This window comes from Bubalus kerabau, chromosome 4, assembly GCF_029407905.1.
Source record: "Bubalus kerabau isolate K-KA32 ecotype Philippines breed swamp buffalo chromosome 4, PCC_UOA_SB_1v2, whole genome shotgun sequence".
NCBI lineage: Eukaryota > Metazoa > Chordata > Mammalia > Artiodactyla > Bovidae > Bubalus > Bubalus kerabau.
Genome location: NC_073627.1, coordinates 119492815 through 119510376, shown reverse-complemented (window position 1 = coordinate 119510376; position 17562 = coordinate 119492815). Strand labels below are relative to the sequence as shown.

The 17562-nt window shown below is 39.6% G+C and overlaps 1 protein-coding gene across 5 annotated transcripts in view; it reads left to right on the top strand.

Annotated features, from left to right (window-relative positions):
• PRUNE2 (prune homolog 2 with BCH domain) overlaps positions 1-17562 on the top strand; it is a 295032-nt gene that overhangs the window by 78098 nt on the left and 199372 nt on the right. For all 5 annotated transcript variants that reach the window (XR_008713619.1, XM_055578337.1, XM_055578336.1 and 2 more), the window contains exons 5-6: positions 1039-1191; positions 4123-4217. Coding sequence is in view for 4 of the 5 variants with exons in the window: in XM_055578337.1 (XP_055434312.1) it covers positions 1039-1191; positions 4123-4217 (248 nt within the window). In the remaining variant the exon portion in view is untranslated. The remainder of the gene's footprint in view (positions 1-1038; positions 1192-4122; positions 4218-17562) is intronic.

Sequence of the window (17562 nt, the reverse complement as noted above, 5' to 3'; positions counted from 1 at the left end):
GGGGCTTTTCCAGGATTTTTGATGGTGAATATGTATCTAATCTCTATGTACTGTAGATTTCCAGGTAGATGTCAAGATTACATACCAAAGTTTTCTCCCACTCACTACTTCATTTCTCCTTTTACATTTTTACCACTGTAATTATCATTTAGGCTACACTGAAAGCTAGAGAGATGTATCACCCTGATTAATCAGTAATTTTGAGGATTTTTAGAGAGTTTAATCATTCATCACTAAGCAAAGCCTCCTTTCCCCCCATGACTCTGTGTTAGTCTGGGCCCAGGGTACAGGAAAAGGGCATGTGACAGGTGGTAGCTCTTCCCTTTTAAGGTGAGATTATGTATAGAAATTCTAGAAGATTGTGAGAGGTTAGTCATTCATATTATCGAAGTGCTTTGTAATCGAAACCTGTGAGTTAGACCCAGCTTATGAATCATTATAGTTAGATGTTAGTAAACAATTTCAAACTGTGTGTCGTGCCTGGAAGATTGGGGATGGATTCAAGATTCACTACCTTATCAGATTCTTCTGCTGCTGACACTTTGGCTAGGAAATCATTTAATTGTTAAGAGGAGAGAGTTCTTATATAAAATCAGTAACGTGATGAATGAAATGATCTTCTCTGTGATCTCTTAAAGGTATTCTTAAATAGAAATATTAAGTCATATTTAATATTTTTAAATAGTTTATCATTAACTTCTATCCTGAGAAAGTTTAAAACTAATGTGTATCATTTTTGTGTATTTGTGTGGGATGGGGGAAACATTTTATTTCTTTATCTGTAACTGTGCCATAGAGTGTACCATATACTCAATTCAGTTGTTGAGATTACTACTCGAAGAACAGTGAGGCAAGACAGACAGTATCTGAAGGGTTTTCTAAAAACTGCGTCTTGAATGTTACACAACAGAGGCCCCTGGTTCAGGCAGGAATCTGGAAGTGGAAGCAGAGTTCGGGAGACCAGAAAACACTGACTTTCCTGAGCCCCATCCTAGCTTGACTAGAAAGTTTAAGGGTGATTTTATTCATGCCTTTCAGGTAGCATCCTTTTTAAGTGGATGGCCATGGAGCCCAAGAAGATCTCAGAAAAGCAGGAGGAAATTCTTTCTATCCTGGAAGAAAAATTTCCCAGCTTACCTCCAAGAGAGGACATTATCAACATCCTGCAGGAGACCCAGTCCAGTGCTCAGGGTGAGTGACTCTGTCCCCCAGCTGTGTCGTAGCTGCCAAGGGGGGTTTGGGGTGTGGATTGTTGCTGGGCCCCAGGAGGTGGACTTGTGTGTGCCTTCACTTTCTTCCCTAATGTTCATGCTTGGGCAAAGTTTTTAGGAACATCGTGTTGGCTCACCTGGAAGCAGACAGTTCGCGCTGCAGGCCTTCCTCTGAGGCCTTCGTACCTGGATGTGTGGTTAATTCATGCATCTAATAGGCATCCTGGATGCATCATTACAGGAAATCCCTGTGCTGGGAGGGCTCTATTTTGAGAATATGGCATGAACAATGTCAAGCGCAATGGGATTTCGTAAATGAATTTGAGAAAAAAATAAGAGAAGACTCTTAAGCAGATAAAATTATTCTGTTAAGTCTAGGCTTTGTCAAGAGAGTGGATTCCCTGCTTCAGTTGTTTAACAATAGTAATAATAGCAGCAACAGTTCATTAAGTGTCTAGTATACATGAGGTTCTGATGGTACAGCTTTGTATGAATTTTCATACTGAGACAACCATACATACATACATGACAACCCTTCCAGGTGGAATTATTATCCCCAATTTTCAGATGAAAACACTAAAGCACAGAAAGGCATCTTTGCCTTTGCATCATCACACACACAGCTGGCAGGTGGCCAGGCCAGGATTTAAACCCAAGATTTAAACTTTAAAGTGTACAGCTTTCTCCCTTAGTTTGGAATCCTGCAGGGGCAGAGCCTGAAGCAAAGCAATATATCTGGGAGGCGATCCCAGGAAACACTGATAGGGCTTGGAGCACTTTAACCAGCAAGTTATCTTTGTGGGAAATCAGGCCTTTATCCCACTAAGGAACTCTGGAAAAGAGTGTAAAATTTCATGGCAGAGTTTTCCTACCCGACGGGTACAGTGGCGTGTTGAAACTTGTTTATCGGAGCTCCAAGAGCTGACTGTTAAATTTTCAGGTATTTTGTGAGTGGGTTGATGTTGGGTTGGCAGGTTGAAGTCAGCCACGGTAGGAGTATTGACAGCACAGAAATTAACGCCATGAATCAGGTTTTGTTAGGAGTATACCACTTGGAATGTTGACGGTTATTAGTTGCAGGGACTGTTAATTTTCCTGGGGTGGGCTTTGATGGCCAGAGAAAGCCCTCAGGAAAAGAGATGCAGCTGCCGGTGGTTGAGCGACTTGCTGGTGCCGGAAAGTCAGAGGAAATGTGGGCAGGGCACCGACACGCCTGACACACCTTCTGTTACATATGCACATGTGCAGATATATGTGCATGTGTAGCATGATGATATGCATTTTGTCATTCATTTTCAAAAATAGATCAAACTTTTCATGTCACTATATATTATATAAATCATTTTATGCTGTAGTAAGACAGATGGCAGCTTTTCAATCTTTGAGTGGAAGAGAAATATTTAGTAGCTGTCTGTTTCCCCATACTGCTCTGATTGATAGTGTTATAAGTTGAGAGGGCAAATATTAATAATTGGCAAATAATAGTTGATTCTTCCATCTTAATGTACATCTGAGAAGGAGATACATGCTTTACTGGGCTTTAGTATACATCTTCTCAAGAGTTTAGACCTGCTCTGTTGTAAAAATGTAGGGTGAGAATTCAGTATTAAGCCAGATCCTTTCCTGTTTTCCATGATAGATTTTACTGAAGCACATTGGTCTGCTGACTAAAATTATGCAATTCTAGATAATTTATCGCTTCTGGATTATTCTCCCATCATTTAAGAATCCCATAGCTCCTATTGCCAGAGCCTATTACAAGGGTGGCCAACTTAATTATGATAGATTTATGGGTCATATTTATAAAGTGCATTGTGAGTAAAATTACAATTGAAAACATGGAGGCTTTCCTAAATGCATCCTGAAAGCAAATTTTGGCCTTCCTAGGTATTATTTGATTATTTACATGGTTATGTTGGTTTTTCTTGGAGAAGGCAATGGCACCCCACTCCAGTACTCTTGTCTGGAAAATTCCATGGATGGAGGAGTCTGGTAGGCTACAGTCCATGGGGTCACAGAGAGTTGGACACGACTGAGTGACATCACTTTCTTTCTTTCTATAGTTCCTTTTGGAGAAGGACATGGCAACCCACTCCAGTGTTCTTGCCTGGAGAATCCCATGGATAGAGGGGCCTGGTGGGCTGCAGTCTGTGGGGTTGCAGAGAGTCGGACACGACTGAGCAACACACACACACACACACACACACACACGTTGGTTTTTCTTACCTACTCCGCTTCTCTTCTGTCTTACCTACTGTCTTACCTACTCTGCTTCTGTCTGTTGTGGGTTTCTAGTCTGATCTCTGAGTATTTAATCTTCTGGGCTCCCCTGAAGATTACTGGTTTCAGTTGGATTTGGTCCATAGAAGAGTTAGAGATATATGGGGCATAGGAGTCAAAAGAAGGGGAAGAGACAGTTGTATTTCTTCCCTGCTCCCTTCCTGTTTTGGTGCTTAGTTTCTGGCAACCCCTCTTCTACTATTTCAGATATCTGTTTCCTTCACTTGAACTTCTTCTAGTATCTGGATGCCTCTCTTATTAATTTTCTCAGTCCCACCCACATCTCTGTAAGTGTCCTTCCATTAAAGAATCTTCTTTGGCATCAGGAGGGGTGAATTCTGTTTCCTGCTGGGATCCTCACTGATGCAAATATTATCACTATGTGATTTTTTGCCTTCATGTGTGTTTATTATGGTTAAAAGAGATATGAGAGGGGAAATACTGAAATTAAGAGGGTGACGTCTTCAAATAAGGAGGGAGGAGGGTTCAGGATGGGGAACACATGTATACCTGTGGCGGATTCATTTTGATATATGGCAAAACCAATACAATATTGTAAAGTTAAAAAATAAAATAAAATAAATATTACCAAAAATCTCCCTCAAATATAATGTTTTTTTCTCACCCACAGGCTTAGGTATTGAACAGACAATGCTGAAGAATCTAAAGGAACTTTCAGATGGAGAAATAAAAGTGGCCATTAGCACTGTGAACATGACCCTGGAGGTAAGAGTGGGAAAGCTTTTTTGGCAATGACGGATTTTACACAACTGCATTTTGAGCAACTGGAACTGTTCTCTCTATTGCATAGTTAGTGTTAGTCTTTTGCTGCAAATACTTCCTTATGATATATTTGACTAGAAATGTGCCTTATTATTTTGGATGAAAACACTGTTCTAAACCAATGAAAGATGCCAAACAAACCTGGACTCCCAAGATGAGTGCCATTTCATTCATCTCAGAATGAAACAACAAACATCTCAGAAAAACAAAACAGACCCACATGTGTATACATGTATGTGTATTTATATGTATGTAACCTATTTAGCAACAGTGATTATCTGTGTGTTTGGAGAAGGAAATTTAGATTCACTTCCTTTATCTGTGCCCCATCCTGCATTATCCGTAGATCTTTTCTAAGAAACTAAGTTGTTCTTTGGATTCTGTAAGCTCTTTGGATCCATGTCATTTTGATAATCAATGACGAGAACTCTAGAATTAATAAGATCCTCCTTCCAATCTGTTAAATGAATGATCCAGAGTGAATATAGCTCTTGATTTTGTGTATTTCCTTGGTAAATTCTCTTTTGTCTACTTTGGGGCTTTTCAGTGATTTGCATGTTAATCCTAACTAGCCTAACTAATGGAATTATATTTTACAGAGGCACATTTGTGTGGTGTAGAAGTCTGAGTTTTTTTTTTTTTTTTTACTGTTACATTGCCTTGATCAAGTGATTCATCTTTAATTGAGGCACTGAACTCTCAAGTCAAGTTTATGGGGATAAAAATGGCTGAATAGGACTTGGTGTTTTAGGTTTTAGAACTCTATATTGCTATTCCTTTTATTTGTTTCATGGTAATGATTACCATATCACTGTGTATATTTCTAGAGCATGTGTAGGACCATGCCTCAGAAAACCCAAGAGCATACCAGGCTCTTTTTTTGTGAGTTCTTTGTCAAATTGTTTCTATTGTTTTGATAATGTAGTTTGACTTGTAGATCCATATGAGTACCAGGAGGTAGAGTGTTGTCACTAAAGACACTCACATGTAATGGTGATGTAGTGGCTCATAGTATATAGTACACATTCTCGTTGCATGTAGAAGCTCAACTGTTTCTATGGACTTTTGCATTGATAAATGCTCCCTATAATTAGACGAAGATGTGATTCAATGCAGGAAATACGTGCAATTTGGGATGTAGTAACCAGATAATCACCTTCAATTAGAAATCTGCTTTGTGTCTAGAAATGCAAGGAAGACATGGATCTTGCAAGGGTCAGTAGCTCTGAGAATCATTTCTCCCAGTTCAAGCCTTAGGGTTTTCTTTCTCTTTCCCTCCTCCCCTGTCTCCCTTCATTTAATGGCAACTTATTAGGTTTTAAATGCCTTGTTTGGAATTCCTTTCTAAATTAACATAGAGCATCTTGTAATTGCTTAGGGAACTGTCTGTAGTTGGCAAATTATTTTAAGGCTATTATTATTATTATACACTTACTGTATCTTTAAGGTACCTTCATTTATAATATAGGTGTATACAAAAAGCTTTGTCAGATATGTTAAACTGTAAATGTTTGTCAAGGTGAATAAGTGATAAAAAGATCATCTTAATCTTGCGAGTAATTTACATAGAGGTCCAGTAATTAATCAGGCCACTAAATACATCTCTGGAAGAGCTATATGATCTTCTGGGAGGAGGGAGAAGGATTTTATACATATAAGAAGGTACGCAGATTAAACTCTAATCAACTGAATGAGAGCTTTTCACTTTTGCATGGATATTAAGGATGACTGAGCAATGGAGAAGGAACTCCTTAGTATCATAGTGTATCTTCTTTGAAAGGGAAAATGTACACTGTTTATTTAAGCTTTTAGTTGGAAAAATCCCCAAGCTAAGGGCAGAGTTTGGTTTTCTCCATAGATCAAGCTGTGATACAGTGGCGTTTTCACAATCTGTCTGTGTTTGATTATATTTCAACATTCCTTTCCCATCTGCATTTAAAAAATGATAGAATCCCACCACCTTATTTTGTGTATTTTGGAACAACTGTCTAATTGCCCTTTAAATCTAGATATAGTCTCAAAGAAATGTCCTTAGTTGCTATGGATTTCTAAATCTCATTTGTCCTCCAAAACATGGTTGAGACCTAGCTACTTCCTGATGACTCCTAGAAATTCTCCATTTCCTATTACCACTTGCAAAATTGACCAACTTAGGACTTAAATATATACTGTATTTTCCATTAATTTTGAACTTGTTTTAAATATTTAGTCATAGTTAGACAATATTTTAAGTTAACTGGAGATAAAGATGGTATCGTTGAGTTCTATCTTGCTTTAATTTCCTGGCAAAATGCTGGAGACATAGTAGGTACTTGGTAAACACAAATCCATGTTGGTGTCTACCCTTTGTTCCTTTGATATCTGATTTTTATTTCCTTTTAAATTTAAGTAAGTCAGCTAGGAAAGCAAAGCCATGTATCTCTGCATCGAAAACAACTTACTTTGTTTCCTTCCAGTCAGTTTCAACTATAGCTGAAGGCTGAGATCAGATAGGTAAAATATAGCCCATATATTTGTCAGTAGAACTGCTTCTCCACCTCTTCAAAAATTGGTTACTTGTCCCTGGAAAGAATCACCTAGAAGTTCTGTGTGATACCAGGGCAATAAAAAAGAGGATTCCTTACATTTTCAATGGCCCTTTGCAATGCTGCATCTCCACAGCTGTGTGTGTCATGACCTTTATCTGCCTGGTGACCCAGTTAATTTTTTTGGGTGGAAATATTGAGAAAATGAGAAGAATGTGTCTCCTTGCAACACACATAGCATGTTCGTTGGAGGGCAGCACTGGTTTGGGCTTTAGAAACCACTGCCTTTAACAGATGGGTTAATTCTACCATATAAAGAGAAAGCTGCTAAACCTTTTGCCTCTCATTTGTATTGTAGTACATCTCACAAATGATAGTTGTTCTAATTAAGGTTATATAGGTTACTGAAGGGGCTTCCCTGGTAGCTTAGCTGGTAAAGAATCTGCCTGCAATGCAGGAGACCCCAGTTTGGTTCCTGGGTCGGGAAGATCCACTAGAGAAGGGATAGGCTACCCACTTCAGTGTTCTTGGGCTTTTCTGGTGGCTCAGATGGTAAAGAATCTGCCTGCAATGCGGGAGACCTGGGTTCAACCCCTGGGTTGGGAAGATCCCCTGGAGGAGGGCATGGCAACCCACTCCAGTATTCTTGCCTGGTGAATCCCCATGGACGGAGGAGCCTGGTGAGTCACAATCCATGGGGTCACAAAGCATCAGATGCGACTGAGTGACTAAGCACAGCACAGTACAGGTTACAGAAAAATCTACCCTTCAAAGTAAATAATTACAATAATACTCTTTCAGTGCTTTGTTCAATATATGAGGTCAGAATGAGTATGACTTTGAAAAGCAGTAGATAAAATGGTCTCATCAGAAGCATGGCCAGAGTGCTGGTTCTTGCAAAGAGTGTTGGAAGCTAGGACAGTGGAAAAGATACTGCTGTCCCATTTCACATGGTTTCCAGTTCGTTATGAGTCTGAATACAACACACATCTTGTGGGGTGTATACTCCACATATTGGAATCTATTTCATTCATTATGGTTGTGCTTGATCTTTTGTGACCTTTTCATTGTTTGTCAACTAGATTATCAGAAAAGAGACATGGATGGTTTTGATTTTGTTCCAATCCTTCATTTTAATGGAGGAACCAGTAGAGAGAAATGAAGGTTATCAAAAACAAAAATCTATGTTGAAAACTTTAAATAATAAACCTTTGGGGAAAAAAGAAGGGAATTTATGGATATTAGAGAGTGTGCTTAACTGGGAGAAACTTGGCCTTTATGCTGTTGTCAGCAGAATGGAGTGATTATAAATCTTGGACCTACTTTACTCCTAGTAAAGCAGTTTTAGATGTTAAGGGAAGGGAACACAATTTTCCAGTCCAGTCCAGTGCCACTGCAGCAAATGAGATTGCTCATGGCAATACCACATGAATGGTTCCCTTGCCAACACCAAGTATTATTACATCTCCATTAAGCATCTCCCAAAAGGCTGTGAGTCATTACCGTCTTTCTTCAGGAAGAACAATAACCAGGCACTGACTTGATCACTTTTGCTATCACTGATCACATTATGAATTATCCCATAAATATACTATATCAGTCTGCTGCCATAACAGAGCACCACGAACTGTGTGACTTAAACAATATAACTTTATTATGTCACGATCTGGAGGCTGGAAGTCCAAGATCTGCTATTGGCAGAATAGGTTCCTTCTGAAAGCTGAGAGAATCTGATCTAGCTTCTGGTGGTTTGCTGGCTGTCTTTGGTGTCCTTCGGCTTGTAGAGGCATCACCTTGGTCTCTGCCTTTGTTGTCACATTATCTTCCCTCTGTGTATGTCTCCAAATTTTACCTTTTTAAGGCATATTGGATTAGGGCCCAAGTATAATGACCTTATCTTAACTATTATATCAACAATAACTTTATTTCCAAATAAGGTCACGTTCTGAAGTGCTGAAGGTCAGGACTTCAACATGTAATAAGACTGTGAATGAACCTACTGTCTGTTAAGCACATTTCATCTGTTACTCACATGTGTTTTTATCTTAAATCAGTTTCCTTTAAATGAGAAACAGTGGGAATTTCCAGTTCTTGAAGTTTTGTCTCCTTTATTTGGAACTGGAGTCCAAGGGAATAGTTCCAACTTGTTTTCTCTCTAGGGCCCCCTCATGACCAGACTCTATGCTATTTGAAACCTGGAATAGAACACATGGGATGCATTCTGGTAAAGTGACTCAGACCTCTGACTCATTCTGCCCTGCACAGAGATTACCAGATGAGCTGCACCTTGGAACACTGCAGAGGGGAAAATAGCAGCCTTTTCCCTTAGCGTTCAGAACACAAACCAGAAATTATTCCCAATTCCCAATTAATTCCTTCCTAGTAAAAGTTGAACATCTACTCAGACTGCAGTGAAGTATCTTTGCACCATGGTAACTGGTGATTTCAGACTGAAAGAACCAGTCTGAAACCTGGTTTACCAATTTTAAGCATCAAATATGATTTTTCATTGTTTGAGTTTGGAGTTTTTTTGGAGTTTGGGATGAAATTACCTTGAATATTTACCTACCTTATTCTGTCATAAAATGTGTAGTGATATTTGAGGAAGTAGATATTACTTTTGATTAGCATATTCTTTAAAATGCCAAACACTTATGCTGGAGGTGATTTTTCAAATCTGTTCAGCAGATCAATGGAACTATATGTAACCACTGCCTTTGTTTCCTTTTGGGTCCAGGGATTCCAACTCCTACTTGTTGAGAAGGAGTTGACATCTGATGATGCATGCTCATGATATATCAGGCAATGATTTGCAAGCATTGTCTTATTTAATCCTCACAGCAACCCCATGTGGTAGAGGGGATATGATTACCTCTGTATTGGTTAAGGTAACTCTAACAGCAGCAACAGATGGACCCCAAATCTCAAAGACTCAATACATAACATTCATTTTTGGTTATGCAGCAAAATCCAGTTTAGTGTTTCAGGTGGGGTGGCCAGGGGTGATTCAGATACCATCTTTTAATACGTGGCTCCCAAGGTTGCCTGAGACATCTCCATCCTATCTCTTCAAGATGGAGAAGAACTTGGAGGGCCAAAATTGGAAGGTTTTATGGATCTTGTCAGAACATAGCATCTGTTACTTCTCACATTACATCAGCCCAGTCACATGGTTACATGTGACTGCAGGGAGGCTGAGAAATGCAGTCTAGTTACTTGCCAAGAAGGAGAACCAGTTTGATGAACAATTAGCCAGTCTCTGCCACAGTCTCCATCTTGGAAGTGAGGGTGTTGGAATCTGGGAAGGTTAAATCATTTGTTTAATGCAGAGCTGAGACCAAAATCTGGGTCTGTTTGTCCAAGCACTGTGTTTATTACGTGGGGTATGATGCCCACTCAGGGGCTCACTGGTAAGTCACCAGGTGTCAGTCATTGTCTGAACTCCAGGTATCAGACAGCCTAGATAGACATCCTCAAGCAATCCTTGGTTGGAACTCTTATTCTCCATACTCTTGGTACCAAGCCTCTTCCTCTTTATGTTCATATCTTTGCTTCTTTAAAAAATCATTTTAATTTTTGACCTTGTGAAGTGAAGTGAATACCATGTGAAGTGAAGTGAAAGTTGCTTAGTCATTTCCGACTGTTTGTGACCCCATGGACCATACTGTCCATGCAATTCTCCAGGCCAGAATACTGGAGTGGGTAGCCTTTCCCTTCTCCAGGGGATCTTCCCAACCCAGGTCTCCTGCATTGCAGGTGGATTTTTTTTAACTGAGCTATCAGGGAATCCATGTAAGTTCTAAGAATTCATGCTGCTGCTGCTGCTAAGTCACTTCAGTCGTGTCCGACTCTGTGCGACCCCATAGACAGCAGCCCACCAGGCTCCCCTGTCCCTGGGATTCTCAAGGCAAGAACACTGGAGTGGGTTGCCATTTCCTTCTCCAATGCTTAAGAGTGAAAAGTGAAAGTGAAGTCACTCAGTCGTGTCCGACTCTCAGCGAACCCATGGACTGCAGCCCACCAGGCTCCTCCATCCATGGGATTTTCCAGGCAAGAGTACTGGAGTGGGGTGCCATTGCCTTCTCCAAGAATTCATAGTAAATATAATTATCAGCTCCTCAGATAGAGGAGATTTGGAAAAATAAGTCAAATAGATAATAATAAATAGTACTATGAGGTGAAGGATAGGACATGATGTAAGGAAGGAAGGAATTCTGATGTTTTTTGGCTGCCTGCCTCTAGAATTCAAGGACATGGGTATTCTGGTTTACCTGCTTGAGATATAACTTTTTCAAATCTGTGTTCAGAATAGAGAGCAGCCCAATCAGTGGAAATTTTTAGTGGTAGAGATTAAAAAGAAAATGAAACAGTGTTACTTTTGAGCACTGTTGTAACTCCTAATAAGGAAATTCTGAGCAGTTGAGGTGTTAGGAGTTCTCAGTTCAAATCTGACTGAAGAGTCCAAAGGTGTTTAAAGCAAATGACAAACACAGTTAGGTGGCTTTCATTGTGTGAATTTAACAATCAGTGTGTGCGTGTCATCTGAAGTGTAAATTACAATATGAAACTAATTCAGAGCTAATAATTCATAGCTTCTTGAGGACAATGGCATAATGGAAAAGTGATACCTGAAATTAGAGTGTGGACTTGTGTTCCTACTCTGAGCTATGAGCAGTTCTTGGTAACCAGACATAACTGAAATGAGGGACTCGAAATTCCCTATTTAAAAAATGGTTTATCATATCAGTGGCAACAGTACTTTGTCTGAAAAAATGTCCTCAGCAACAGAAGCGTTTAAAATTTAGAATCCTTATAATTTGTAGGTAGGTAGCTCCTTTTGCAGATGGCCAAAAATATTTCAAGATACCAGATGAAGTCTACAAACTAGTCTCTCTAGAGTACGTTATGAAATTCCTGTTTTATATCTACAGTAAACTGAAGTTAAAAGGCAACTTGATGTTTTCATTGTTTTTACCTATTGTCCACTTTCAGATGGATTCTCAAAACTTGACCTAGCTAACTGTACTTCTCTATATTTATATCCTTCAGTGGTACAAAATAACTCAGTACTTATCATTTAGAGATCATACATTTCCTCGTTATGTGCTGTGCTGTCTTTGCTATGAGATGGCGTCCTGGAACTTTCTCCTTCTCCTCTGAAATGCTATAGAAATATATCCATATGGAGGGGGTAGAAAAGAAGGAACATAGAAAACATAGAGCCTGGGGACTTCTCTGGTGGTTCAGTGGTTAAGAATCTGCCTTCAAATGTGGGGGATTTGGGTTTGATCCCTGGTCAGGTTATTAAGATCCCACATGCCATGAGGCAGCTAAGCCTGTTCCTATGTGCCACAACAAAGAGCCAGAGCAGCCAAAAATACTTTCAAAAAAAGAAAGAAAGAAAACAGAGCCTGCTCCAGGTATAAGCTCTCTTCAGGACCCAGGAATTCCCACTGACTTCCTGGGCAACTGTGCAGTGGGAATGAGATAATAAGATCAGATGCTCTGAAGACACTGCCCCATCAAGAGGCTGTGTGGAATTTAAGGGATGCTAACTTGGAATACGGAATGAAGCAGGGCAAAGACTAATAGAGTTTTGTCAAGAAAATGCACTGGTCATAACAAACACCCTCTTCCAACAACACATGGACTCTACACATGGACATCACCAGATGGTCAACACCGAAATCAGATTGATTATATTCTTTGCAGCCAAGGATGGAGAAGCTCTATACAGTCAACAAAAACAAGACCAGGAGCGGACTGTGGCTCAGATCATGAACTCCTTATTGCCAAATTCAGACTTAAATTGAAGAAAGTAAGGAAAACCACTAGACCATTCAGGTATGACCTAAATCAAATCCCTTATGATTATACAGTGGAATTAAGAAATAGATTTAAGGGCCTAGATCTGATAGATAGAGTGCCTGATGAGCTATGGAATGAGGTTCGTGACATTGTACAGGAGACAGGGATCAAGACCATCCCCATGGAAAAGAAATGCAAAAAAGCAAAATGGCTGTCTGGGGAGGCCTTACAAATAGCTGTGAAAAGAAGAGAAGCGAAAAGCAAAGGAGAAAAGGAAAGATATAAGCATCTGAATGCAGAGTTCCAAAGAATAGCAAGAAGAGATAAGAAAGCCTTCCTCAGCGATCAATGCAAAGAAATAGAGGAAAACAATAGAATAGGAAAGACTAGAGATCTCTTCAAGAAAATTAGAGATACCAAGGGAACATTTCATGCAAAGATGGGCTCGATAAAGGACAGAAATGGTATGGACCTAACAGAAGCAGAAGATACTAAGAAGAGGTGGCAAGAATACACAGAAGAACTGTACAAAGAAGATCTTCATGACCCAGATAATCATGATGGTGTGATCACTCACCTAGAGCCAGACATCCTGGAATGTGAAGTCAAGTGGGCCTTAGAAAGCATCACTACGAACAAAGCTAGTGGAGGTGATGGAATTCCGGTTGAGCTCTTTCAAATCCTGAAAGATGATGCTGTGAAAGTGCTGCACTCGATATGCCAGCAAGTTTGGAAAACTCAGCAGTGGCCACAGGACTGGAAAAGGTCAGTTTTCATTCCAATCCCAAAGAAAGGCAATGCCAAAGAATGCTCAAACTACTGCACAATTGCACTCATCTCACACGCTAGTAAAGTAATGCTCAAAATTCTCCAAGCCAGGCTTCAGCAATATGTGAACCATGAACTTCCTGATGTTCAAGCTGGTTTTAGAAAAAGAGGAACCACAGATCAAATTTCCAACATCTGCTGGATCATGGAAAAAGCAAGAGAGTTCCAAAAAAACATCTATTTCTGCTTTATTGACTATGCCAAAGCCTTTGACTGTGTGGATCACAATAAACTGGAAAATTCTGAAAGAGATGGGAATACCAGACCACCTGATCTGCCTCTTGAGAAATTTGTATGCAGGTCAGGAAGCAACAGTTAGAACTGGACATGGAACAACAGACTGGTTCCAAATAGGAAAAGGAGTATGTCAAGGCTATATATTGTCACCCTGCTTATTTAACTTCTATGCAGAGTACATCATGAGAAATGCTGGACTGGAAGAAACACAAGCTAGAATCAAGATTGCCGGGAGAAATATCAGTAACCTCAGATATGCAGATGACACCACCCTTATGGCAGAAAGTGAAGAGGAACTCAAAAGCCTTTGACGAAAGTGAAAGTGGAGAGTGAAAAAGTTGACTTAAAGCTCAACATTCAGAAAACGAAGATCATGGCATCCGGTCCCATCACTTCATGGGAAATAGATGGGGAAACAGTGGAAACAGTGTCAGACTTTATTTTTTTGGGCTCCAAAATCACTGTAGATGGTGACTGCAGCCATGAAATTAAGAGATGCTTACTCCTTGGTAGGAAAGTTATGACCAACCTAGATAGCATATTCAAAAGCAGAGACATTACTTTGCCAACAAAGGTTCATCTAGTCAAGGCTATGGTTTTTCCTGTGGTCATGTATGGATGTGAGAGTTGGACTGTGAAGAAGGCTGAGTGCCGAAGAATTGATGCTTTTGAACTGTGGTGTTGGAGAAGACTCTTGAGAGTCCCTTGGACTGCAAGGAGATCCAACCAGTCCATTCTGAAGGAGATCAGCCCTGGGATTTCTTTGGAAGGAATGATGCTAAAGCTGAAACTCCAGTACTTTGGTCACCTCATGCAAAGAGTTGACTCATTGGAAAAGACTCTGATGCTGAGAGGGATTGGGGGCAGGAGGAGAAGGGGATGCCAGAGGATGAGATGGCTGGATGGCATCACTGACTCGATGAATGTGAGTCTGGGTGAACTCCGGGAGTTGGTGATGGACAGGGAGGCCTGGTGTGCTGCTATTCATGGGGTCGCAAAGAGTCGAACACGACTGAGTGACTGAACTGAACTGAACTGAACCTCAAACATGACTATTGGACATGGGTGCAGAGGCAGAGAGAAAGAAGGCACTGGGAGGAACTACATGCCACTCCAGGAAGCCCAGGTAAGTTGATTGCTGGTGAATGAACAGAGTAGAGTCGGTGTCCCAATTGATGGTATTTTACTTGCTGCATCTCTGGTGGACACTTTGATTCAAATTTGTATGAAAATATGTATTATTCATAGCCATTCTTTCTTTTTATTACATGCCCACTCCCAACATATCCATACATCTACTTTGCACCAAGGACATGGAAGAAGAGATTTGGATACTCCAGCTTAGTATTCCTGAGGTGTTGAGTCCACCTGGCTCCCCGCTCACTGGCTTCTTCTTAAAATAAAATGGTGTTCCAATTATCTACTGCTCTTTAACAAGCCATCACCAGAGCCTAGAGACTTAAAATATTATCTCTCATAGTTCTTTGGGTTTGGGGGGTTCAGATGGGTAGTGTTTACTCAGGGTTTCTCATGCAGTTGTAGTCAGATGGTAATTACCTGTGAGGTTGTTTAGCACTCAGTGGGCACAGGCTTCTCATAGACTGACACTAAGATTCCAAGAGAAAGCCATAGGAGTGAGCTTTCTAAGATGCAGATGGAAGCTCCAATTCTTGTTACATAATTTGAAATATCTCAGAATATCACTTCCGTCATTTTTTATTGGTCATGCAGCTCCCTAAGGTCAGCCCAGATAGATGATAAAATAGAATTAGCAGTGGTGGCTGGCAAATGTTTAACAGTGGGCTCTCTGGGGAGGGAGGGGGGAAATATATATATATATATATGTGTGTGTGTTTGTGTATATATATCCACACATATTACTGGTATGCATGATATATGGCACACAATTTACAAATGATATACTCTTTATTGTAAATTCTATAGTATTAGTTGATTCCTACAGTATGAAGTAATTAATTTTAATGCAACTCTTGTATTACCAATTGATAAACCAGTATAGTTCCAACAAGAAAGTGGTTGATGTTTTTGGCTTTTTAACAAAAAAGTGAAACAATGAAGACTTTTTTTCTGAACTGTGCCTGTAACAACATGAATGACCTCTTCACCAACTTAAAGAATAGTTTTCAAATACTGGAATAACGTGTCCTCAGAATTTTTTGTGTGTGTGTGCTACTCACCATGTGATGGCTAGAAACACAATCCATTTTTAAGTGTGTAATTATTAACAACTTTTCCTCCATGACTTTCTTAAGACAGGCACAGAAAAGGCACAGCTCTTTTCTGAAAAGAGCTAGATAGTAAATATTTTAAATTTTGCCAAAAAGAAAAATTGAGGACTTTATGTGGGAACTTATATAATAACAACTGAAAAGCGTTTAGCTCATCGACATACGGAAAGAAGCAGTGGGCTGAGTTTGGCCTGTGGGCTATAATTTGCCAACATCTGCTGTAGAAAATCAATAAAACAATTAAGCTAGCTTTGATTTGTAGTGTTTGCCAATTTTCATAACATAAATACTCTTACTATGGGCAATTTCAAGGTACCAATGTGATATCGTCAAAACACGGTTAGAGGGGACTTCCTTGGTGGTCCAGTGGCTAAGACTCTGACCTCCCGGTGCTGGGGGCCTGGGTTCGATCCCTGGTCAGGGAACTAGATCCCACGTGCTGAAACTAAAAGAGGCCATGTGCTGCAACTAAGAGCCAGCACAGCCAAATAAATAGATGAATATTTAAAAAAAAAAAAAAAAACACGGTTGGCTAAAAGAGCAGATCTGAGGTAATATCACAAAAAAGAAGAATAGATCATCATCATGTTGTACACTTCCCAATCTGTTTTTTTTTTTTTTACAAATAAAATAGTAATGCAGTTAAAGTGTATAACAGATGCAATAGATGTAAATAATCTCAAGAACATAGATAATGTAGTAGAATAATTAGGAAGCAATGAGTTTTGAGAATTTATGACTTGTTTTTAATATGATTTATATAATGTGTAATATTTAATTTTTATAATGGCTGTGTTTAATTTATAAATGGTGGGTTTGAAAATTTCCTGAAAATTTTACAGTCATCTGTTACCAACCTGTACAAGTCAGTGCAAGCACACCACTGGGAATTAGACCCCAATTCTTTTTTTGTATATTTTTTTCATTTATTTTATTGAAGTGTAATTGATTTAAAATATTGTGTTAATTTCTACTGTACAGCAAAGTGATTCAGTTTTATACATTTATAAATTCTTTTTCATATAATTTTCCATTATGGTTTATCATATGATTTATCATTATGGGACTTACCTGATGCCTCAGATTTTAAAGAATCTGCCTGCAATGCAGGACACCCGGGTTTGATCCCTGGATTGGGAAGATCCCTTAGAGAAGGGAATGGCAATCCACTCCAGTACTCTTGCCTGGAGAATTCCATGGACAGAGGAGCCCACCAGGGTACAGTCCACGGGGTCGCAAAGAGCTGAACATGACTGAACGACTAAAGCAACACATTGAATATAGCTCCCTGTGCTATACAGTAGGAACTTGTTTATCCATTCTGTATATACCGGTTTGCATCTGCTAATCCCAAACTCCCAATCCATCCCTCCCCCTTGCCCCTTCCTCCTTGGTAACCACAAGTCTGGTCTCTATGTCTATGAGTCTGTTTTACTTTCATAGATAAGTTCATTTGTGTCATATTTTAGATTCCACGTATAAATGATATCATATGGTATTTGTCTCTGTCTGACCTACCTCACTTAGTATGATAATCTCTAGGTGCATCCATGCTGCTGCAAATGACATCATGCCATTATTGTTTACGGTTTAATATTTCATTGTATATATGCACCACACCCTCTTCATTCCTTCATCTGT